The sequence below is a fragment of the Lutjanus erythropterus genome, chromosome 18, assembly GCF_056507025.1.
Source record: "Lutjanus erythropterus isolate fLutEry1 chromosome 18, fLutEry1.hap2, whole genome shotgun sequence".
NCBI lineage: Eukaryota > Metazoa > Chordata > Actinopteri > Lutjaniformes > Lutjanidae > Lutjanus > Lutjanus erythropterus.
The window spans coordinates 37451822-37477643 of record NC_139334.1 but is presented as its reverse complement, the minus strand read 5'-3'; the positions used below and the strand labels follow the sequence as shown (position 1 = coordinate 37477643).

The 25822-nt window shown below is 39.4% G+C and overlaps 1 protein-coding gene and 1 non-coding gene across 2 annotated transcripts; both read right to left on the bottom strand.

Moving 5' to 3' along the window:
• Positions 1-9442: 9442 nt before the first annotated feature.
• trnat-ugu (transfer RNA threonine (anticodon UGU)) lies at positions 9443-9515 on the bottom strand. The gene has a single exon. It is a non-coding gene; the product is annotated as a tRNA-Thr (tRNA).
• A 376-nt stretch (positions 9516-9891) lies between these two features.
• hhipl1 (HHIP-like 1) lies at positions 9892-25302 on the bottom strand. Its single transcript, XM_084743283.1, has 9 exons — positions 24872-25302; positions 20741-21387; positions 20449-20592; positions 18697-19025; positions 15137-15263; positions 12180-12325; positions 11987-12068; positions 11317-11399; positions 9892-11190 (listed from the first exon to the last, which is right to left on the bottom strand). Exons 1-9 carry the CDS (start codon positions 25163-25165, stop codon positions 10622-10624), a joined length of 2421 nt encoding a protein of 806 aa, XP_084599409.1. The 5' UTR covers positions 25166-25302; the 3' UTR covers positions 9892-10621.
• Positions 25303-25822: the final 520 nt, after the last annotated feature.

Genomic DNA, 25822 nt, shown 5'->3' with positions numbered 1-25822 from the left:
AGGGCACATTAGTGAATGTTATTTAACAATAAACTAATGTGTCTAGTAGTCATTTACTAATGTTGGCCATGGTAAGTAAGGTATTAATTTATACATTATTTAATTGTTTTTAAAGATGTTATCAACATTGGTTAATAAAGTCATTCTGTGAGCATTAACTGATACTTACGTAAAACAAGCATTAAGTAACAGTAAACAAATGTTTCTTGTTAACATTTATTAAGGGGTTATACGTTAATTGAGGTACTAACGATTATTATTATTATTATTATTATTATTATTATAATTATATAATATTGCTTGATAAAGATGTGGATTAAAATGTACATCATGAAGTTCACAGCTAAGCCATTTCATTGACACAACACTGTTTTGTGTGAATGTTAATTTAATGGGTAATAATTGTCCACTTACTGGTTCAAGCTATGACCTATATTTTTGGTTAATGTTGACAACAGTGGACACACTTCATGTAGAGGATTGTTTGTTCCTTTATCTTACAGCCCAGCCTATAAATTATTGTACATGTTATATAAGCATTACTTAACCGTTGCCATTTCTTAATGCTCGTTGTGATTGTAAAGTTGAAAAAAAAAAACATGTATCCATGAAGTAACACTTCACAAATCCCTCACAATTCTGAGTTAACATTACTTAAAGGTGCAATATACAACTTTCAGTTTCACTAGATGTCAGTAACAACTATATGCTACGTAAAAATATTGTGGAATGAATGTCCTGAGCAGTCACACTCCCTGTGTGTGTGTTGCAGTCTGAGTTTCTCTCTTTGTTTTGGTAGCCAGACTGGCCACATGTCAGTTTTCAACATGGTGGGCTTTCTCATATTACAAGGTACAAGTTACAAGGTACATCTATTTATTATTTTACAACACAGCAGTGTATGACAAGATTAAGTTTTAGGGCTCTTTTTTGCTACTATTGCCATCTCCTGCTCAGGTGTCTGCCACAGTAAAAGTGGAAAATAATATGAATTGATAGGACAGATTTTACAGATGTAATAGTGTGTATGTGACCTGTACTTCTGTAGAAGGTTTATCTGTTCTCATTCCTGGATGTCTGCATTATCGATGCCACAGTAGACTGGCTCTGCTGAGGCTGCATTCTACTCCACTCATGGCAGGCCCGGCTAAAGGCACAAGGTGCATGTCTTTCTGTTTATTTACTTGGGCTTATGGGTGAAGGAAAGAAATCAGGGATATGAAGTGTACTTTGGTATGCTTGCATTTTAACTCACTGGTGCTGATTATGGTACACTCACTGGAAATGAAATAATTAGCATTTTGTGTGAACACAATGAGATATGAATAGTTCTGTGTCTAGTTTGATTTCTGTTTCTGTTGGGGTGTGTGTGTTCATTTACATTGAAATTTACTGCAACATTACTAGTAGCTTAAACTGTGCAGGCCAAAAGTAGATTATTGTAGTATTATAATACCTATGTACTCCACATAGAGCTTCTCAAGCAAAAGAAAGTAAGAATTAAAATTATGAGCGCATAGAGACATAAACTGTCTCAATTCAGTAGTTTGTCATGAGAAGATGTGTTGTTGAATCTGTGGCATGCAGTCCAACCAGGTCGTGAGCAGCTCACAGAGCTCAAAGGCCACTATTTACCAGAAACTGACTGCCCCCTTGAGCACCCTCTGACCCCCTACCCCCCACCCAACCACACACACACACACACACACACACACACACACACACACACACACACACACACACACACACACACACACACACACACACATACACTGCTGCTTCTGGCAGGCTGTACAGCAGTTATTGCTAATGTCAACTCTGCTACCATCACAGTTAGTTTTGTGGTTTGTGGAGGTTGAGAGACTTTATAAAGTTCATAAAGTTTACTGCCTACCATGCTGTTATATGCAACTAAAAACAAGATCTGAAACTTGTTTACCAACCACTCATTTCACCCTCTCACAAATGCCATTTGTGAGAGGGTGCCATTTAATCACCACCAATGTGTTCCAGCTAATATAAAACTATATTTATGATTCCCTTTGTTTATGATTTCTCACTGAAATGTTCTCCCTGTGCATTTCAAAATCCTATCTGTTTTATCATGTTACTGTGATCCACACTGGCTGACAAAGGAAAAACTATGACTGCTCAACTGGAAGGAGCAGCAGTGATAAAGTTGGATACAAAAAGCCACTTGAAAAGTGTCATTAGTGGAAGCTGACCTCCCATTATTCTCGGACAACTTATATTTACCTTTCATTGTGTTCCCTGCACAAAGGTCCAGCTGGACCTCGTCCGATAAAGGTTAGTTTAATAGCTTAGTGGACTATTTACTTCACAATAAAGATTCTGTTTTCCTGTTTTCTCAGGAGGTTATCAGTGAGGTCACATATTCACTCAGTCTGCCTGCTCACAAACTGACTCACCTGGCTGTGGAGGGACAGCAGCCTCTAACAAAAGTGACACTGTCATTTGACTTTTATTTGACTTCTTAACTCTAACTTTTGTCTCAGACCTTTGAGCCAGAACAGCTGAAATGTTGACCACTTTGACTCTGAGATCTGCTGAGAAATCTACAAGCACACACACCGAGTGTCTGTGTTGTTTATCCTCATTATCTTTGCTTTGAGTTCCTCTGTTTGTCCAGCTTTTACAATGGTCAGAGGTCAGTGGAGTATAACATGCATGGATGAAGAGAGAGACAAGGCTTTGCAATGCCTGCCAGTTTGTAGTTTCCTGGAAATGAGAAGTAAGGCTCTGGGATAGAAAGAGGAAAAAGCAAACATTTGCCATCTGAGGTCTATTTAGGTGTTGTAGGGAGGACACAGATGTGTTAGTTTGTTAATCCCTTTGCCTCTGTTAAGTTTACTCAGGCTTGTCAAGAGAGCTGTTCAAAGTTAACTGAAGAATGAAGCTACCAGCACTATTCACTTTCATCTTTATTTTGTCACTTGCATGACAACATGTACTATAGGTCCGCTAAAACAAATACCTGAAGTTAGTTTGAGGGCAAATACTTGGACTGGGAGTTACACATTGTTGATCATGGCACTGGAAAACCAACTGAGAGGGGCTAACTGAGGTTGGAGTTCAGTTTACATAAAGAGGTTCGTAATTCCATTCTGAAAAAACTGCCTGAGTCAAGGTAATATCTTACTGTGGTTATTTCTCTGTTCCATGTCAATGATTTAAAATGATGGTGTGCTGTTTGCACCAGTCAAAAGGAACTCTTAGAGGGGCATAAGTTGTTTGGTTTGAGTAACCGTAGCTGGTGTTGAGTGTTATGTGGCTTCCCTTCACACTTGGAGGCCTTCACACAGGAAATTGTGACTCTAATTTTAGGCTAGTCCAGGGGTGTCTGAGTGTTCTGCATTTTTTCTATTACATTACTTTTGCTTTATTTTATTTATTTATTAAAATTATTTTTTGGTCTTTTTTGCCTTTATTGAGATAGGACAGTTGAAGATATGACAGGAAAGGGGGTAGAGAGAGACGAGATGACACTCAGCAAATGGGCTGCAGGCGGGAATCGAACCCGCTGCTGCTGCAGAGAACTGACAGCATCAATACATGGTATGCACGCCCTACTACTGACCTATAGGGGGGCCCCAACTTTTGCTTTATTTAAGAACAATGGTAATATATAAAAGAGTAGATAAGACAGGTCTATTAAATGAACAACTATAAATTGCTAAAGTAAAATTACTCAGTAAAGTAACTTTACTTTTACTGTTTCTACTTTTTCCAAGTACAATTTATAATAATTTATAATAATAATAATAATAATAATAAGAAGAAGAAGAATAATACATACATACATACATACATACATACTATTAAAGCATAGCTTCTTTAAGGTCTTGTTATCAAATCTCATTTGCACACAGGGTAGGGAAGTCAGAAAACACTCACTTTTTTCATCGTATCCTTTATTGAATTATTTTGTGAAGTAAGTAGGTACCTTTACCTTTTTGACTTACAACACTGGTTCTACTACAGCATACAGAATGAAACAAAGTTGAATGAATATGATCTATATAGGGGAAATAAACAAGAGTTTGCTGACTCTATCCTGCAGACATTTGTTTCAGTAAAATACATTTTTTGATTTTTTCTTTTTTTTAATATCAGTTCCAACCCCAATTTCTGTTAATGGTTGATTAACAATTTGGGGGTGGGAGGGGCTTGAACTTTTATCAGCTTCCAAAAGGGGGGCATGCCAGAAAAAGTTTGGGAACCACTGGCCAATATAAATATTTTTAGACCAATGATGGATCAAATCTGACTGTACACATTCTGGTCAGCACCAAAGAGCAGACAGAACTATTTAGAAGATAGAGAGACAGATATTTTCCTCAGGAGTTAGGGTAAGGACGATCTGAATCGTTTGCGAACATCCAGTAACATTGTCTGGTTGTGTCAAAAACTTTAACAATAAAAGCCTGCTGGCTGATTAGGCTTGATATTACTGTATTAGTGGACAACACTGGCCCTACCCAATGTGGCGCCTTAGGCGAGATTTTATATGGCGCCCTCCTCCATCGGCGATTTACATGCACTTACAAAAGAAATTGAATAGCATTGTTTTTTTTTACCATAGTCTTTAAGACCCCTCCATGTCACCCAGCTACAGAAATATAAAACTGGTTATTTACTGATTAGCATACCATGTTGAGGCTAATCGCTCAGAAGTTATCAACTTAACAGTACACTGTGCTAAATAACTGACACAGTACAACTGATGCTTCATTTCATTACTGTATCTTTACTTTACCTCTTTCTTTCTCCTGTTTTTCCTCCTCTTCTTTTCTTTTTTTTCTTTCCTGTGCTCCAGACAGTTTAGTTTGTTTTGACATGTTTACAAAGTTCTCTGGGGTCACATCAATAAATTTGCCCCCATCAGAGAGCAAGCAGGTACCGATCAGCCGGAGCGGGGGGGCTTATTTGGTATGTAGTAATATTAATTGGGCATTGCTTTACATTTGAATCTATGTTAGCTTTTCCATTTTAAGAGTTAATAGTAATAACTATTTTTAATATAATTATATTGAAGGTGAATTTTTTCCTGATTTTGTGGCACCCCCTGGAGGCCACGGCGCTCTTAGCATTTGCCTATATTGCCTAAGGGGCCAGCCGGCTCTGTTAGTGGATATAATTTTTTAAAATACTGCACTCATTTTCATTTTTGATTTCTCCAGAGGAAAAAAAGCATTATTGTATTATATGTGTGATATGCCATTAGATCATTTTCATCTGTGCTTGCACTGTAAATTCATAGAAATATATTTTTTACCTGATACACAGCAATTTTTTGGATCACCTGCTAGACATGATTAATGTGCCTGCAGATTTTTGTACATGTAGATGACACGTTTCGGCAGGGCTACTTTGTTAAAATTTGGTGGGGGGCACTATTGACCCATTCTGCCACATCCATATACCTTTAAAATATGAAATGTGTAATTTCCCCCCATGATTTATGTCTGTACCAAGTTCATTCAGTTAAAGATTTTGTTTTGGCCTTTTTTGCCTTTATTATGATAAGACAGCTGAAGATATGACAGGAAAGGTGGTAGAGAGAGGGGATGACAAGTGGGCTGCAGGTGGGAATCAAACCAGCAGCTGCTGCAGAGGACTGACAGCCTCAATTCATGATGTGCATGCTCTACCAACTGAGCTATAGGGGTGCCCCATATAATCATACATTTTACATATGATATACATGTGTCAGTGGCATATATAGATAAGTCAACTACTACATAGATTACACATTCTGTAGGTCCATTGCAACATTGTCTGAAATCTGTAGGAAAGTTGCCGTTATCATGCAAAGCAAAACACGTTTGTTCATATAAAGTAAATTTAACAACATATATATTATTTTGTGTTGATTATTTTCATATAGAAAGGTATGTTAAAAACAAGAAATGTGACAGTATGTTTTGTAATATGCATGCTGAGATGAAGTACACACACAGACTTGTTGGTATGGATTGCCTCTCACAATATTATCAATATTATTTCAATCAGGAGAGACTAAGAGTAAAAGAAAATGGTTTATTGACACATGCATGAGATATGAAACATGAGTCTTTGGCGGTTAGACCCCATTGAGGTGAAACAATATGTATATATAAATGGGGGTGATGAAGCTGTAGTGAAGAGAACCCCCCGGGGTCTAGACCCTGGTGGTGGTGAAGAGGTGCAAAGCAGAGACTGGTGAGGTGAAGTGGCTCCGGACTCCTGCTGCCTGGACCTGAAGTCTGGAGGAGAGGGGGAGGAGGAGGAGGATCGAGGTGAACATCTTGTGGCTCCGGACTCCTGCTGCCTGGACCTGAAGACTGGAGGAGAGGGGGAGGAGGAGGAGGATCGAGGTGAACATCTTGTGGTTCTGGACTCCTGCTGCCTGGACCTGAAGTCTGGAGGAGAGGGGGAGGAGGAGGAGGATCGAGGTGAACATCTTGTGGCTCCGGACTCCTGCTGCCTGGACCTGAAGACTGGAGGAGAGGGGGAGGAGGAGGAGGATCGAGGTGAACATCTTGTGGCTCCGGACTCCTGCTGCCTGGACCTGAAGACTGGAGGAGAGAGGGGAGGAGGAGGAGGATCGAGGTGAACATCTTCTGGCTACCTGGGTCCAATGACTGGAGGAGAGAGAGGTGGAGGAGGGTCGTGCGACTGACTGAATGACAACTGATGGAGCAAAGACAGAGGTGATTTAAAGCTTGGCAGCAGCAAATTGACTGGCTACCGCGACCATGGCAAAATCTGACTGGATAGTAAATACGAAGGTGTACACCCACAAACAGCTGATTAGAGGGAATAGGAAGAGAGAGAGACGGAGTACAGGAAAGTTGTGAATGAAGGCAGCGTAATAGAAGGTCTTCCTGATTGAACTTACGCTGAGCTTCATTATTACATTATATTATAATAGACAACAGATAACAGACAGAGAGATCAGAGCCACATGCATTTAAAAAAAAAAAAAATTAATCCTAATACTTCTTGTTTTTCCTTTTTTTGCTGATCCGAAAAAATGATCCGTTCTGTGACTCTGTGATACAATCTGAACCATGAATATATGTACATATATAGATATAGATATATATGTATGTATACACATATATGTGTGTATATGATATTGTCAAAACAGTTTGTGATTAATGTAATTAAGTAAATAATTGAAATAATTTTAATATAACCTTTACATGACCTTTACATTACCGAGAGCAGCATTTGTGCTCATTTCTTTTAGTTTTCAAATTAATTGAATTTCATAATCCATGTTCAGTATGGAACACAGACATTTAAACAGTCAGAAATGTTAAGTATAAAATCAAAAGATTACTAAATTTAAGTCTGAAGGTAGTCAAGATGGAGAAGACAAAGCTAAGGCAGACATGTTAGAAGAAAAGCGGAGATAGTTTTGTTCTATACTTAACACTTAAAACAAGCTGAAAAGTGTAGATCTTGTTAGGAAGATTTCAATCAATAGTGACCAAAAACACAAAACAAACAAACAAAACAACAGTCAGAGTAACGCTGTTATCTGCTCCAGAGTTCCTGACTGATGTAAGAGATGAATCAGGATCATGTTCTGCTGACAGGAGGCCTTTCAGGGCCTCAGAAACAGTGGCGAGCAGTGATGCTGAGGTTCTACACCACAAGCCACAGACCATCAAATGTTAAATGTTGTAAAGTGAAAACCTCTTAAATCAACTTTTGGTGATCTTCATGTTTTGACTTCAATTAAAGGATTAGAGGGTTGTCAGTGGGTTTAAAAGATACTTAAACCATGTCAAACAGCACAGGCCAAACTGAGAAAGGTTTGGTAGTCCCGCTGAAAACAAGGCTGTTTTTCTTAGCTCCTGGAGAGCTTACATCTTGCAGAGACAAGGGTTGTACTTGAAAGCAACATCTGCCAGACTTGTATTTCAGCACTGGTTGAGAGACTGATTTTAAGCATACACTGAATTCAGGTTTCATTAAGGTTTCATGCCCTTTTTCCCTTTTGAGATGACCAGTGGACCATCTGGGTGACCAGACTGACATGGAAACTTCACTTAAATTATTTATCCAAAAAACTCTTAATATCATATGTTACTCCTTTTGTGCTCTGTTGGAGTTCAGGCAAACTCTACTATAACTGTGCTGCCTTCAATTAATCAGAATTAAGCTACCTGCATGTCACACTGGGCTGCAGTTTCAAGACTGAGATGTAGCTGAGAGTGAAACAACACTGCCACCTGATGGCATGTTGCACCTACTGTAGCAAACATCAGGAAGTGCTCTCATATGACTGTGATTCACTGTTATCAGCCTGCTTTGTCTTTTTGGTGGAATGGCAGAGATTGATTTGGTAACATTACTCTTGCATATTAATTGGTTTACTATGTTGGGGCTCCAACCTGTACCAAGAATCTGCTTTGATAAGTTATGCCACTATAAAGGCAGAGAGTTAAGGGTATCATAGTTAAACATTGTACGCAATGTATGTCATGTTTTCAAATGTGTGAATAGGAGTGAATTTATTGCTGATGATATGGGAATTAATTGTCTCAGTATTATTGGAAGCATGATGTTACTAGTCACCTGACTTTTGTATCTTTGTTGTCTTCATGTCCAGAACACAAGTGCAACAACTCTTAACATTTTGGTTGCTCTGTATGTGTTTTAATTCCCTTCGTCTTGTAATGTTGAATAAATGAAAGTATTAACATGGTGACACACAGTGGGAGAAAAGGAAACCTGGGAAGAGAGGGAATAATTGTGTAAAGTGTACACAACTACACAACTACACTGGTTTAATTATGATCTTTAGGATAACATTATGCAACTGACTCTAGACTGATGAGATTTGGGGCTTATATAAAATTGAATGCTGAGAACAAACTGAAATGTAGAGCCAAGGGCCGCACATTGGCAGGCTGTAGGGTGGTCGAGCCTGGCTTCAGGTTCTGAGATCTACCGTTCAGCATATCAATGACCTTCACAACACAGAGGAAAGATCCCTTAAACAAGCACTGACTAGTTAGAATAAAAGGCCTGTCATTTAGACTTTGTTTGTCTTGGTATTTACTCCACATGCTGCAATCAGGGCAAGTCTTATTTCAAAGGTTATGTTCAATTATCATGCAAATTTAAACTCAACTTAAACTACATTTAACTTAAAATTTAAAGAAAAAGTAAAATGTTTTTCCCCCAACAGTAGACTATCCATTTTGAATTGTGTTGTTGTTTGTATGTGTAGTACTGTACTGTGCTGTGCTTAGATTACTTTCTGCCAAAGACCACAAGATGCCAGTATAGAGCTGCTTTTGTTTGGTCAGAACTATATATGGACGTGCGTGCTAACCTTTAGCATTTACGTAGTGCAATTCAAGATTTCTAATATGATACTAAACAGCAACTTCAGCAGGGGGCAGGGTAAAAAATAACCTTGAGGCCCCAGCGAGGATCGAACTCGCGACCCCTGGTTTACAAGACCAGTGCTCTAACCACTGAGCTATGGAGCCGACGGTGCTGGAATGTCTAATCTCTTAAAAAGATACACAATGAAAGAAGAAAACCTGGGTCAGTATGGCGTATGCTTTGTTGCACTGTACAACTACGCAATGTTACGAAACATGCGAGGTTGCAAGATAAAATGTTGCTTTACATTATCAAGGTTTACGGTGCGCTGTTGTTAGCGTTAAGTGGAACGTGTAAACACCACCACCTCCCCAAGTTTCGGAAACATGACACAATATTTCAGTAATATGAGATCTTAAAAAATGTACAGCGTTTAGAATACTTGAAGATAGCTTGGTTTAATTTCAATACACCTTTCAAAACACAGTGATCTAATGTCAGACTTACCTGTTTAGTCTGAGTGTGTGATTCGGAGGCCAGTAGAGGCTAGAAAGCTTTTATTAAAATCATTACCAATATAAACACTTTACAACCATACAATCATTCAGTGGGTACTGAAAATTCAACAAGTTAGAAAATGTGACATTCAGACATTTGAATTTTTGAGAGGACTCAGTGGTGCCAAACCTACATTCAAATTAAACATTCAAGTCTGCAAGTCAACAATTAAAAATAAACTTTGAAGAAAAGAAATCACCATACAGGAAAGCAGGAGACATTACTGTAAGAAAATCTCACCCTTGGATATGGTTACAGTGTTAGATAGCATCAATGCATTCCAGCTGTTAGGATATCTCATAAATAACCTCTGGAATGCTTTGATGAAAAGATTGTCTTTGTGTTGCTTTCAGCCTACATTACACCCTGCTTTAGATTGTCATTTCCTAAACTTTATGTATTCACCTGAGAGTTCTATGGAAAGAATTAGTCCCATGCCCCTTATTCATAGCACAATACATTGTAATTGGAATGTATTTTATATGAATATGATGGACTGCCCACAAAACATTTTTATATTATATTTATCCTATTTAACTTCCATTTAAAATATCATGACACAAGGTTAAGTGATCTATGTTTGGTATGCTCATTCATAGGACTGTGATATTTCTCCACCAAGAATATATTGATGAGACCTGTTTTTAGCAATGTTAAATTAAGGCTGGATTTAGTTAATGATAATTAGCTTGGACCTCGTAGTAGTCAACATTTAGACTTCTACAATGTAGTCAGAGTTACCACAAATCACCCCGGCATCTTCGTAATGGGCACAGTTATGTGTTCCCACACCAGCGTGTTTGCAGTCCAGCAGGCTGGACTCGGTCCCTTCACACTGAACATCATCCAAAAGAATTCGCAGATCCTTCCCCTCCCCAAACTCAGAGTTTTTGGCTGCCTTCAGAGCGTACCGGAAGCCTAGCTGCTGGCAAACCACTGCAGCATTCTTGGTGGTCCATAGGTCGTCACACACAGTGCCCCACTCGCCATTAATGTAGATCTCCACCCGTCCGTGGTTGCTGCGTCCTTGTTCATCCCCAACGAGCCTCACTGCTCCGTCCTGGAGCTCAGGTGCACTCTGCACTCTGGATTTGCCCTTCTTGCGCCTGCCTTTCCGTCTCGAATGTCTAGATGCTTTGGTGGTAGTTGTAGTTGGCAAAGGGGTGGTTGGGTCTGGTCCTATTTCACCTAGACGGTCAATAAGCTCTTGCAGCCAGTCGTAGGACTCGGTGGATTCTGGCACAGGCTTGTTTTGGGTTGGTTCCTCAATGCCGATTAATGCTAATGGAAGAATGAGGAAAAAAACATGAGACCAAATATGAATATAAACAAATGAATGTCACAGATTTATTCACATAACTAGTCAGTAGTGAGTTCCAAGTGTTGTAGAAGTGGACGTGGACTCACTTTCCTGGGGAACAAACTTGATGAGGTTACTTTTCACTCGGACAGGAAGAGGGTCATAGTGACATTGTCTCGGTGGAGCGCGTCTGAAAAACAACAAATAACCAAACAGAATGATATACTGTTGCATTTAAAAGAGGGCAGAGTACAAGCAGGCAGAAACATAAAAAATATAATCTTTCTCAAACATTTACAGTCTTTGGATATGTATTCAACTTCCAGCTCAAGTCAAACAGTGGTGAGGATCAGTTTAAAGAGCTTGATGGCTGGGAAACAAATTAGGTGACATGACCACCTATTGCTGAGAGAAATGCAGAGAGCCAAGAGCTGTCTGTAGCAATGTCAGAGAACGGAGATTTAGGATGGCAGGCATTTCACACTCCTGCAAACAAAGCTTCATTTCCCTTCTTTACCAAAACAGAGACAGCCAGAATAATCTCCACATTCAGCTGAAAAAACACAGACCTAAGCTTACATCCAAGCCAAGTATGATCATGATACTGCACATTCCTCAGACTTCAAGAGAAGAATGACATGCTTGTGTTTTTTAATTATGAACAGATGTGTCTCTTCAAGAAAACAGAACTGTACACTGCTTCTTCCTTACTTCATCATCATTACACAAAGAAAATAGTAACCACTCACTGTGCAAAGTAATGATTATATTATTCACCTTGAAGGATCCACCACTTTATAAATGACTCCAGAAGGTGATGTAGCGCTTGGTATTCCAGTCGACATGAAGTACAGCTCACCTGACAGAAAGAAAAACAAAACATTACAACGTACATCATGAGGGCATTACACAAGAAAACACATTTCCAAATTCCAGCTGAGTTTGTGCTGTGCATGTGTTTATGCATTACCAGCTTCATCCTCTGCAAAGGAGATGATGTACTGGTGGTAGTTGTTGATAAGTCCAGGAAAGGTGCAGGTCAGGCCCATACCCATACAGATCTCATTGTATTTCCATTGTCTTGTGTTTGTGTCCTCCTGGAGACTCATTAAACGCCTGAAAAAGAATCAAATGCAGAGCAAAAGCTCACTATCCCAATGTGTGTGGGTTCCAAACCAGAGAACTTTAGTGTTTTATCTGCTGGTATTAATAATTACTATTGTGGCAGGAGAACATCATTTCAACATTAATCAACATTAACATTAACTGTGCATGCTGTGTGCAGCTTGACCTTTGCTGCAGCTGCACGTGAGGACGAAGGTTCGGCCTGTGAGCTGTCACTGTTTGACTGAATAGCCTCATGAAAGTGAAATTTTACCATTCTTCATACCTTAAACTAATGAAATTTGTTAAAACAAGTTATTTGGTGTTTTAAAAGTCATGACATCGAGCTGAAACATATTTCAAATTCTATTTGCATTCAGAGATTGCTACTAAACCCAAAAGAGAGATCGCACCATGCATGCTACCATAGTCAGTATAGTTGACTTAATAAAGTTAATGATCACTCAAAGTTAAAAAGCAAAATTCTCCAAAAAAAAAAAAAGAAAAAAGAAGAAGCCCTCACTCACTTTGTGTGAGGCTTTGGATGCATTATTTGGGAGATTTTGTCTACTGTCTTTCTACAGTGAGGTGCTTTTCACCACAGCCAACTGCTGAAGGTAAATCCATCACATGCTGCAGTATTTCACATAGAATGAAGTATGAATTCAGTGTTCTTGAAGCTTTGAGCTTCACCTGAAACTTTGATTCCAATGTGGCAGCAGTCCAGAGCATTTTATCCCTCCAGTGCAGCGCACAATTCATTGGTTAATATTTTTAAGTATTTCCACACAGACATGTTGTGTGTCTCATTCAGATAGAGACATAAGTTACTATATTATTATTATTATTACTGTATTAAACATAAAAATGATCAGAAGTGTTTTAATTCATGGCACTTTGTGCTTGTTAATCAATTAACATCTATGGGCAGTTTTGACTCTCCAAAATTAGGTAGGGTTAAATGCTTATTCAATATATTTCATTTATTTATTTATATACAATTTTAACACATTTAAATGTTACCAATTTTCACCAAGCTTTGTACATCATTGTAAATATTGAAATAAAAGAAAGAAAAAAAAGGAGTTCATGATTCTTTTCTACTCAATAGAAACATTAGACAGTATCTTTAGAAGTCAATTGTTGTCATGCACACAAAATAGAATATGTTGCTGAAATTGAATGATGAAGAAAATTGAAATTGTCTCTACCACAACACAAGGTCTTTACCACAACACCTAAAACTGTTGAGGTAAAGACATTTTTGCTAATTTTGCAGATAAATGGAGGCTAGCAAGGTCTGCTATGTTAGCTTTGACATATAGCATCTAATATCCATGAATTCAACAATACTAAAGTTAGTTTTAAAATTAAGTTCAAACTACTCAAATTAAAAGCTGTTTGTGAGGTCACACTATAAATACTCCAGAAGAAAAGATGTTCTTTGCCTCTTTTCTGCGTCAGCTAGTGCGGGTGGCCCGGCATGTCAGCCATGTGGTCACTTGATAGCTTATGTTTCCAAAGGGAGCAGATTTATTTGGATTTAAAAACAAAAGCAAACTATGTATTTTGTACAGTATGGCAGTAAGGACACGAAAGTGTGGAACAAGTGAATTAAGATTAAAAAATCCTGTAAACGATGAGTAAACAAAAAACAAGATTGTTGTCATGGTGTAATGTTTATATGAAACAATTTTATTTGATATAATGTCAGAATGTGCGGCACGGTGGTGCAGTGGTTAGCACTGCCACCTCACAGCAAGAAGGTCCTGAGTTTGATCCCCCAGCTCGCTGGGGCAGGGCCTTTCTGTGTGGAGTTTGCATGTTCTCCTCATGTCTGCGTGGCTTCTCTCCGGGTTCTCCGGCTTCCTCCCACAGTCCAAAGACATGCATGCTAGGTTAACTGGTGACACTAAATTGCCCGTAGGTGTGGTTGTCTGTCTCTATGTGTCAGCCCTGCGATGAACTGGCAACTTGTACTCTCACCCAGTGTCAGCTGGGATAGGCTCCAGCAGCCCACGACCCTTATGGAATAAGCGGTTACAGAAAATGAATGAATGAATAATGTCAGAATGTAAGTTTATTAACTTGTTTCACATATCTGAACACTGAGACCACATGTGTGGGACATGAATAACAGTGTTTGGACCCATAAAATGCTTTATAAATTTTATTAAATTACACAATTCAATAATTATTTTTTGTTAAAACATTTAATGATGCTGTGTAAATATTTATCAAGAATAATTTGAGAAATTTTAACATGAGTCCAAAATTTTATTGCTGGGATTTGAAGGTGCCTGTAGTTGAAGAAACACCCATAAAGCCGAGCCCTACTGTGAATTAATATTGTTGGTTTGAAGATATGACCTTGGACTCTGCAAATTGTAAAGGGCATTTTTCACTATTGTGTGATTTTAAAAACTAAACCTTTTGTCGATTAGTAAAAATAATTCACAGAATAATCACTGAAAACACTGTTTCTTTTTCTACACAACATTCTGTTTTACTGAAGCTACAAGTTGGTGGAGAGCACAGCACAGTGGTAGAGGACCAGTAGAAAAAGGCCTTTCTTAAAAATATGTGTTTTCTGGTTGATAAGGACCTTCACCAGAAGGCCATTGAAGCGCTACTTGAGTTGCATGTCCCAGCTAGTGCACAGACTTCATGTCATCTCTGAAATCCTCAGATGCAGGTACTGCAGGCAGCCTTCAGCAGTTATCTTAAGGTCTGACATCACATTGTTGCCATTCCTCAAAATCCATTCACCAAAATAAGCTTCAGAGATTGGTATTATTTTGCATAAAGAATAAAAAACCTTACCCACTCATGAAGTCTCCAAATATGTACATGCCGTTCAGGTTGGGGTACTCGCAGCCTCGGTACACATAACCACCAGTCACTGATTTTCCCACTTTGTGAGGGTATGCATAAATAGGCAGGACATCATCTGTGAAAAAAATAATCCATAAGTGATTGTATGTATTACTGAGTTTCTCTTCTTCTTCTTCTCTTCTTAAAGTAGATTTAAAAGCTGAATAAATATATTTTTAAAGGATAAGTCAAATTTTTTAACATCCATGTGATAATGACTAATGATTATATGCTCAAGTGAAATGTGAATCACATCTATATGTATGCTATACATTCGTTTCTCTGTTTAGCTCTGTATTCAGTGTTTCATCTAGCTTTTGTGCCTAACACAGGGGTGGGCAATTGTTTTTCATGGGAGGCCACATGAGAAACTGATCAGGCTGCTGTCAGGCATAATGATATAAGGTCCTAATAATGGTCAAATCTCTAATAATGGAATGGTCAGAAGTGTTCTATATAAGACACTCCTACTGTTGGTCATTCTCTCTGAATGTTCAAAAGTTGATGTTTTACAGTTTTCCATGCAGGTCACACACAGGTTGCAATGATAGCAGGAGCAAATTGAATGTACAGTATTGAGTGAATAAAGTTACAGTTTAATATGAAAGACATAGTTCATCATCATTACCAATGAACACAGCACTGACCCCTTTCAGAATAAAGGTCTGATAACAGTTTAATGTTAAGCATTTTTGATGTTTCCATGATGACCTTGCAGGCCACATAAAACCTTTCAGTGGGCCACATCTTGTCCCAGGACATCATCACCTTTAAAGTCACTTTTTTATATAGCTATTCCAGAAGAAGACATGATACCCAGTGTTATCTATTCTGTAATTTTACGCATAACTGACCCCTCCTACTTCCTTTTTGCTCTGGGCTCCAATAAGAGATGAACAAGCCTGGTACCCAGTGGAACCTTGGTCAACCTTCTCTTTAATTTTCTGTATGTAGGTTCACTGTGTATTTGGCCCATCTATTTTGAAAAGAGAACCAAATTTTGAAGATTGTAAAAAAATGTTGCTGGGGGACTTAATTAGTTAGCTAGCATATTGCTAACATTAAGTATCAAATTTAACTCACTAGGCAATGACTATAGATTAGCTATCAAGTTAGCTAGCATTTAACACTAAGAAACCAGCTAGCTAATGAAGATTAGCAAAGTTGTCATCTAGCGTTTTGCCACACATATGTGAGGCTTTTATAGCCCCCCAGCAAGATCTTTTAACCATTTTCAAAATTTGGGTTTCTTTTTACCATAAATGAACCTAACAGATAGCATTTCTAAGTACAGGAAACAGGGAAGGATAAAATTGACCAAGGTTCAAAGTGGAACTAAGGAAGGGTCAACTGGTGTCTTCATGAAAGATATGTGGTGTATGGTGAAGTTGGTCTGTGCTGTCAAATTGAAAAGAGATTGTAATTATTCTACTTATTTAAACAAGGCAATATAACCTCACTTTATTTTCTTGTTGTAATTCATTTTTAGCAAATGTTATTGGAAACTAGCATAGCAGTCTCACTAGAATCAGGAGAGTGCACATGGATAAACAAAGCCTTCCAACTAACAAGACACATTTTCAAGTGAGTGGTGATGCAATTTTATGAAGAGTGTGAGACATGTAATCTATTGAATGAGTTACATGTGGACAAGTAAATCAGTTAATAGCTTATGGTAACTGATTATCTATCTGTCTACGGTGTGACAACAGGATGATCCACAGTCATGCATTGCATGAAGATGACCTAAAATGTGAATAAAAACAGAATGTAATGATTTACACATTTTTTTGACCTACATTCAATTGAATACAGTACAAAGACAAGATATTTAACTCACTGATTCTTTGAACAGCACTCAATAAGCATTTGGGAACTGAAAATGGAACCTGTTTCTACACAAAGTGAAATTCTTTTCATGCTTGCTTGATACACGACATCAGGTGCTCAACAGTCCAGGGTCTCTATTATTGTCTTTTTTGCTTAATAATCCATCACACATTTTCAGTGGGAGACAGATCTGGACTGCGACAGGCCAGTCTGAACTGAACTCTTTTCCTACGATGCCGAGCTGTATACACGTAGAATGGGTCTTGGCATTGTCTTGCTAAAATAAAAAAGGACATTTCTGAAAAAGATGTTGTCTGGATAGCAGCATTTGTTGCTCCAAGACCTGTATGTACCTTTCAGTATTAATGCTGCCTCACAGATGCGTAGAAATGTGACAGCAGTTTTACAAAGTGTTCCTGAGCCCATATAGTAAAGTTATTTATAGAAGAGGCTTGTTCGAGATGAACTGCACCTCGCCTGGAAAGTAGTCAAGATCAGGTGGCCACATGTGACAAAAAGCTGCAGTCACGTCAGACAGCTTCCAGCAGCCTTCAAAGAATATACAAGAAGTGACAGAAATATTTACATCCTGTTAGGTCATCTGTAGGCTACCTGTAGTCCGCAGACCACGCTCAGATAGTTATAACTCGAGAAATAAAGCACACATTCTTGACTGATGATGAAGTTGAAACACAAAGATCTCTGTCCTATATAAATATTTATTATTATTATTAATGTATAACAATACAAGATGCTTGTTGACAGATTAAACCATCTATTACATCTAGTTTTAAATATTACATTTCCACATAAAATTGTAATGTTTTTTACAAAGCATGTTTACTGTCAAACCCAATCTGTGAGAGCCAGATGTTTGCAGTTGGTGGACAGCAGCTGCAGCACCTGGCTTTTAAATCTGTAGCCACCTTGATCTTATGAGGTCATCCTTGCCCACGTGTGGCATCAGAGCAAGTCAGGATCAAGTTGGACTCAAATCCAAATGGTATGCATTGTGCTGTGATTGCCTGTGATCAATGCTACGCAGGCCTGGCTCATCTCAAACAAGCCTAATCATGTCAGTGTTTATTGCAGTGCTACCTGAGGGGTCAAATTGGGTACTGGCTTTCAGCATTGCTCTCTATGTACAAAGATTTCTCTGGATTCTCTGAGTCTTTTCCAATGATTGCCAGTGGTGAAATCCCTAAATTCCTTGCAGTTGTGCATTGAGAAACACTACTCTTAACCGTTGGACTATTTGCCCATGCATTTTTCCCAAAGCAGCATGCCACACCCCATGAATGCTTGTGAATGCCTGAGTCTTTCAAGGATACCCCTTTCATATAATACTATCACCTGTTACCAGTTAACCTGTTTATCTGTGGAATGTTTCAAATTGGTATTTTTTGAGCATTCTGCAATTTTCCCAGCCTTTTGTTTGCCCTGTCCCAACTTTTTTGGAATGTGTTCCTGGCATCAAAGTGAGAATGACTATATACTTACAAAAAATTAAATAGCTTGTCTTTGTACTTTATTCAATTGAATATAGGTTGAAAAGATTCACAAATCATTGCACTCTGTTTTTTTACATTTTACACAGCATCCCAATGGTTGCAATCAGGGTTATATGCTCCCTGTGGTAATTATGAATTCATGTTAATGGATGACCAGAGGATGCCTACCTAGTGAGCTGTTTGCACATAGCTTCTTATCGTAGCAGGAGAAGCCCTCTTTGGCTCTCCAGCCATAGTTGCGACCTTTCTCGATGATGTCAATCTCTTCAAACTTATTCTGGCCCACATCCCCACAGAAGATGCGTCCTTTACCCTCTTTGGTCCGAGGGTCACCACGGTCCACAGAACATCTCCACATGTTGCGGACACCATAAGCATAAATCTCAGGTCTTGCCCCCCGCTCCTGTATGAAGGGGTTATCTGGAGGAATTCTGTACAGTGGTCCTCTCTCATTGTCATCTACATCAATGCGGAGAACTTTACCCAACAGAGCTGACCTATAGCAGAGGGCAACATGGAATAAATCATGTTTTATCTGAAATGCACAGGATCATTTAATTACATCTATTAAAACTAACTTACACCGATCAGGCATAACATTATGACCACTGACAGGTGAAGTGAATAACACTATTATCTCTTTATCATGGCACCCGTTAGTGGGTGGGATATATTAGGCAGCAAGTGAACATTTTGTCCTCAGAGTCGATGAGTTAGAAACAGGAAAAATGGGCAAGCATAAGGATTTGAGTGAGTTTGACAAGGGCCTAGCAATTGTGATGGCTAGAAAACTGGGTCAGAGCATCTCCAAAACTGCAGCTCTTGTGGGGTGTTCCTGGTCTGCAGTAGTCAGTATCTATCAAAAGGGGTCCAAGGAAGGAACAGTGGTGAAAAGGCAACATGGACGGCCAAGGCTCATTGATGCAAGTGGGGAGCGAAGGCTGGCCCATGTGGTCCGATCCAACAGACGAACTACTGTTGTTAATGTTGGTTCTGATAGAAAGGTGTGAGAACACAGTGCATCGCAGTTTGTTGTGTATGGGGCTGCATAACTGCAGACCAGTCAGGGTGTCCATACTGACCCCTGTACACCACAGAAAAGCACCAACAATGGGCACATGAGCATCAGAACTGGACCATGGAGCAGAAGCCTGATAACAACCTGATCATTTGAATCAGGTGTGTTGGAGCAGAGAAACATCTAAAACATGCAGGACAGTGGGCCCTGAGGACCAGGATTGGGAAACACTGCACTATGGGAAAAAGGCAAGCCAGCGGAGGCAGTGTGATGCTTGGGCAATGTTCTGCTGGGAAACCTTGGGTCCTGCCATCCATGTGGATGTTACTTTGACACGTACCACCTACCTAAGCATTGCTGCAGACCATGTACACCCTTTCATGGAAATGGTATTCCCTGATGGCTGTGACCTCTTTCAGCAGGATAATGCTCCGTGCCACAAAGCAAAAATGGTTCAAGAATGGTTTGAGGAGCACAACAACAAGTTTGGGGTGTTGACTTGGCCTCCAGATTCCCCAGATCTCAATCCAATCAAGCATCTGTGGGATGTGCTGGACAAACAGGTCTGATCCATGGAGGCCCTACTGCGTAACTTTCAGCACTTAAAGGATCTGCTGCTAACATCTTGGTGTCAGATACCACAGCACACCTTCAGGGGTCTAGTGGAGTCCATGCCTCAACGGGTCAGGACTGTTTTGACAGCAAAAGGGGGACCAACACCATATTAGGCAGGTAGTCATAATGTTATGCCTGATTGGTGTATATTAAACCTGAAACCTGATTTTAACAGTAACTCTATAAGAGGGCCTTTGCTAATTTGTCCAAAGTTGGATACGTCCTTTGTTATACATATTATTTGAAACTGTCTCAGTTGTTTCAGACATCTTAAGCAGGTGTCTTACTTGTTTTGGGCATTTCCATATTTCCCAAATGGATCTCCTGCCATTCCACCATCTCCTGTGAAAATGTACATGTAGCCATCATCTGCAAAGAGAAGTTGACCTCCATTGTGATTTGATGCTGGTTCATCTATCTCCAAAATAACCCTGGAAGGAAAGTGTACACAAGAAATAAGACCAGATAAGGACCAGGTGTAATTCCCTATTTGTGAGGTCATTTCTCTGCATGCAGAGTCTGAAATATTTCAGATTGCTAAAAACTGTTTGCTAACCTGGATGTACAGTCCATACCTACCGCTCAGAGGCATGATCCACCACATTCATGTCACTGGCCGACACATGGAACTCACTGATCCTGATCCTCTCATCAAAACCCACCTCCACTGAGTAATACACATACAGCTTCCCATTGTACTTGTACTTGGGATGAAAAGCAAGTCCCAGAAAGCCTCTCTCGTCACCTTCCCATGATGATGTTAACACTGCCTTGGTAATGTTCAAAAATGGTCTCTCCAGTTTGGACCGGTCAGGAAGGTATGTCCACACCAAGCCCACCTGTTCTGCCACAAAGAACCGATGTGTGCCATCATTGGCATGCACCATGGCTAGTGGATTCCGCAGCCCATTCCCAACCTCTTCCAGGCACAGCTGCAGACAGCCATCTGAGTCTGACTGAACCCGGCCCAGGTTCTGGGTGAGTTTCTGGTTGCTGAGGAGGTGTGGGTAGCAATAGTCCATGTCCTCCAGCTCCAGGTACTGACACAGCTGTGCTTCATCTTCTTTGACTTTGGCTATGTATGGGTGGTCAGACAGGAGAGGGAGTGTGGAACTACACTTCTTCCAAAACTGGGAGCAGTAGTCTGGACAAAGGCCTGGGATGGTCCTGACTGGGGTGCTTGGGTCTTCAGCATCAAAGAGATGAGCTGCATAGGGAGAACATTCCTGGACAAACAAGACAGAATAAGAAAAAGAAGAAAGAGAAGACATATTTTATTCAGAGAAGTGATGAAGCGAGGGATTTATTTTAAGTCTGTCCACCTGATGAATGTAAGAGCAATATTCAAGATTCCCTTCACTTAAAAATGTGTTTCTCTTATGTTTATGTTGCATAAAATCTCTGACTATGACCATACTGACTTGTATCTGGGTAAACTTTTTCATTAGAGGCATGTTTACACATTCCTCTGATGAAGGGAGAGATGTCTGTGCACTTCCCTAAAATCTATGATTCAAATATAGACCAAGGCTTGCTAGATTTGGTGCGCAACAAATTTATTTATTTATTTAAATGATCCCCATTAGCTAATGCCCGTGACAGTTAGTCTTCCTGGAGTCCAAAATAAAAATTCAAAAGCCAATCCATATAATCCATTTAATGATTAATGAGTTAATAATATTGAGTCAGCATTAGCTGAGTAAGTCACTGTCTGCCATGTCAGCTAGTAGCCATTTCTGGTGCACAACAGACTCCTCAGATGAGAGTGGGTCTGACTGAGGCTCAAACATATATGGCTGAATTTCTCCATGTTTCCTCTAACGCTAGTCATCTTGATGCTCACTGCTATTTCACCAGCACAAGCTGTGGTGGGAGGTGGGCTATGAGGCCATATGAACTGAACTGCTCTGATGACTTGAAGGGAACTGCAGGAGATCAGTATTTGTGGGTTTATCACAATAACCAACCCCTTTCACATTATTCAAAGCTTTTTTTATATCAGTTGTTAGCATATAGATTACAGCGCTGCCCTATAAAGGAAAAATGCAATTATTTTTGTCAAGAACTAGTTCTAATAATTTTTGTCAAATTAAAGACATACTTTGTCATGTGGACAAATATCTTCTCTCAAATGTGTTTTATTTAATTTTGGAGAAAATAGGAGGTTGAAATTACAGTAACTGCAAAAAGTCAAAGGAAAAACCACAGCAAACCACCATAACTTCAGTTACTGTATTCTAACATAGAATATCTGCAAGAAAATGACGAAATATGTCATCTATGTGAATTATACTATTATTTACAACAACAGGATAGAAAAATACCAAAATAAGAGCACAGAGTCATAACTCTCAGACTCACCTCAGACTCTGATCCCAGGTGTGAAGATGCATTTAATTAAAAACTGCATTTGAATTGAATGAATCTATCAGTATTTTGCAAAATGAAAGGCAGTGTAATTGTTCTGTCAGGTTCAGGTGCACCATGCAATCATAGCAAAAAGGCAAAGACTACAAATGTGGTTTATGATGAATCAAACAGCCTCTCAATTAATGTTAGTGGGGATAATGTTTCACCTTTAACAAACTGTCCTCATGTGTTGAGAATATTATAAATGGATACTGTTTTATTATATTAATCTTTGTTTTTTACATGTATGGATATAGAGTTGTTTATTTAGATGTAACTTTGTGCATTTCTGTATGAAAGCCTTTTGAATGGACAGGCTGCTGTCTGGAATTGATTATAATGATACCATTGCGGTAAAAGAAAAGGGATGCAGGTGACTAATTAGTATATTTTTTTATCCTGTAGGACCTATTTGTAGCCATTAATAGAGAAATTATTCTGAGTGGCCTACGAACCACTACTGATTTTCCAACTTGGCCCACTTGCTATTGAGGTTGTATAGCCCTGTCCTAAATTTTCAACTAAAATCCAAATTCAAATGTAAACGGAGGGAATACATACTAAATGCATACTGTATGAGTAATACTGGATAAGGAGGGTCAAGTTTTACCTTAATTCAGCTTATTAGTGTCAGAGTCATCATGGCGTTGCATTTCTTATTAGTTATTTACATTTAGTAAATAACTAATATGTATTGATTTTTGCTTTCAGGACATACTGTGGACACTTGTCAGAGACACTGCAATACAAACACAACACTTTGTGATGGCAAATGACATCCCAGTCTCAGCAATCTGCACCACTGCCTTCTGAAGCTTGTTGTCAGATCCAGCTAAGGGCAGAGGCCATATGAATGGTTGCCTATGGCAACAACTTCAGATGGACAAAAAATAAATTAAACATTTGCCGATGGGTGAAAAACCCCTGTTTTGTGACTGGCTTTTCTAAATCACCTATGCTGTGATTGGCTGTTGTAAAATTTCCCTCTGTTCTGATTACCTGTTGTAAAAACCCACTTGTTTTGTGATTGTCTTGTGTAAAAGTCCCAGGTGTTGTGGTTAATGTAATCAAAAATATCAATATATCTTTTCTCTCCAACAGTGAATTAACAAACATCCCTGCAGTGGTCACATAGCTGCCCTCCTCTCACTTGTCCAGAGTGCTGTCTTCTCTTCATCATTCGCCTCATTTGCTATATGCATTGTCATGTATTATATAACAGTCTACAATTTTCTGACGTCAATATTTACTAATTTTTTTCCTGGTGGTATCAAAATTCTATTAACAATGACATCTATATTTTTCAAGATATTGTATCAAAATCAGAATTCCAGTATTGTGGCAACATTGAGAGGAGTATTTTCACAGTTATTAAATAATGAAACAGTCCAAGCCTAAATGTTTGCAAGGAAGAAAACAGAGACATGAGGAGGAGGAAAACAGTTCAATACAGGAATAAATCATCTTACATTAAAATGCTGTTTCTTGTACAGGGTTAGGGTTGTTAGGGTATCAGTACCCTGACAGATTGTAAAAGCAGTTAATTGGAATTCCTAAGCATTTTTCTTAAATGTTACTATTATTTTTATTATTAGAATTGTTCATTATGTAATCATCATCATCATCATCATCATTATTGTTATTATTAGTGTTGCTGTTATTGTTTACTGTTGCTACCTCCAATGAAACACAGCTTGCAGGTCAAACACCATCAAGCACACATCCTCTTTAAAAACAGGTAAAATAGCTGGTAAAACTGAACACTGTACTCAGTCTTTTGATTTGTTTGTTTGAGAAATAATTTTAATTTATGATAAAAAATTATATATTTTTGTCTTCAAACCGTTGTAGTGACAAATGTTTGCTGTTCATATTTTACTGTAGAATGAGTAGGTGGTGATGCCTGCCATGCCTGTTGTGTTGACAAATTTGACCCTGTCGACAGAATAAAACTGAAGAATATTTTATTTGGGCTATTTTACTTTAGGTAACTTTGTAGTGGACTACAGTATTGTTTCAGTAAGATTTTGTTTTTTTCTTAGTTCTGGTTTTTATTTCAGTTAACTAAAATCATTTTTCACACCTTGTTTTAGTTTAGTTTTATAACATCCTTGATGAGTGTACTTAGGCTGTTTGGTCATGTTGCTGCAGGATCGTATTATGGGATGACCTGCTTCAGTGTTCAGTCTTCTTACACCTCCTGCTTGTTTCAGCCTCAGTGTTGTGCTTGTTTGTCAGCCCGCTGGCGCATGATGGGACGCTTTGGACTCGGCCAAGTGACCTTTGTCCATGCATGCCTACCTGGCAGAGCAGCTCCAGGACGAAGCCAGCACAGCTGGCATATCCATAATAATCAAAGTTATCCATAATCCTGTAGAACTTTGCCATCAGTTCCTGGTCCTTCTGATAGTCACAGCAGCCGAACTCCTTGTACATGACACAGAACTCGAGCTCCCGGAGCGGTCTGAAGGGCGGTTTAAAGTCCAGACACTGCGGGTGTAACATTACAGGTGAGACGCCCAACGCAAAAAAACATAAGAATCCAATCTGCGAGAACCACGGCCGAGTCGGGACCGTGCCAGGAACGCGCTGCATGATGGCGAGCAGGAGCAGTGGAGACCATGAAGAGAAAGTTGTGCTTCCTGTCTGTCTGTCTGTCTGTCTGTCTGTCTGCACTTTGCTCTGACTCCAGTCATCCGCCTCCTGTCGCCCTCTGACGTGCTGCTGACCCGTTCTGTCCTCTGTCAACCCGGCCTGTCTGTCTGTCTGTCTGTCTGTCTGTCAGCTCGTTCTGTCTGTCTGCCGTCAGGTCAGCCTGCTGCAGCGACGGGAGCCTTACCGACCGTACGACAGGCTGAGACCATCTGCTGTCCTGGAGTCCCGGACAGGTCCATCTGCACACAAAATGGGAGGACAGCACCGGCAAAGTGGCTTCAGCTACAGAGCTCACGGAGAGTCCCGACGCTGCTGTCTGTGCTTAGTACAGACTATAGTGATCACAGCGTCATCAACTGTAACGTTAGTGTAAATATAACATACTAATCTATTACTCAACAGCTACTTCACCCTGTAAACTACATAGCATTTATTTACCATTATTTTCATAGAGCGTACTCTGAATTACAGCACGCAATGCATTGTGGGTCTGGGGTTCTTCTGCTAGTTTCTTGAGTTATACTGTTATCTTCTGCAACATGTTAAATAATCATGTCAACTCCTGCTCCCCAGTAGATGGCGACCTTACTCAGTCTT

Coding starts and splice junctions, on each gene's coding strand:
- hhipl1 (XM_084743283.1), bottom strand. CDS start 25,165: ATGCAGCGCGTTCCTGGCACGGTCCCGACTCGGCCGTGGTTCTCGCAG. Junction 11,400..11,986: donor AAAGTGGTGGATCCTTCAAG/GTGAATAATATA, acceptor GTTGTTTTTCAG/ACGCGCTCCACCGAGACAAT. Junction 11,191..11,316: donor CAAGTTTGTTCCCCAGGAAA/GTGAGTCCACGT, acceptor TTCTTCCATTAG/CATTAATCGGCATTGAGGAA.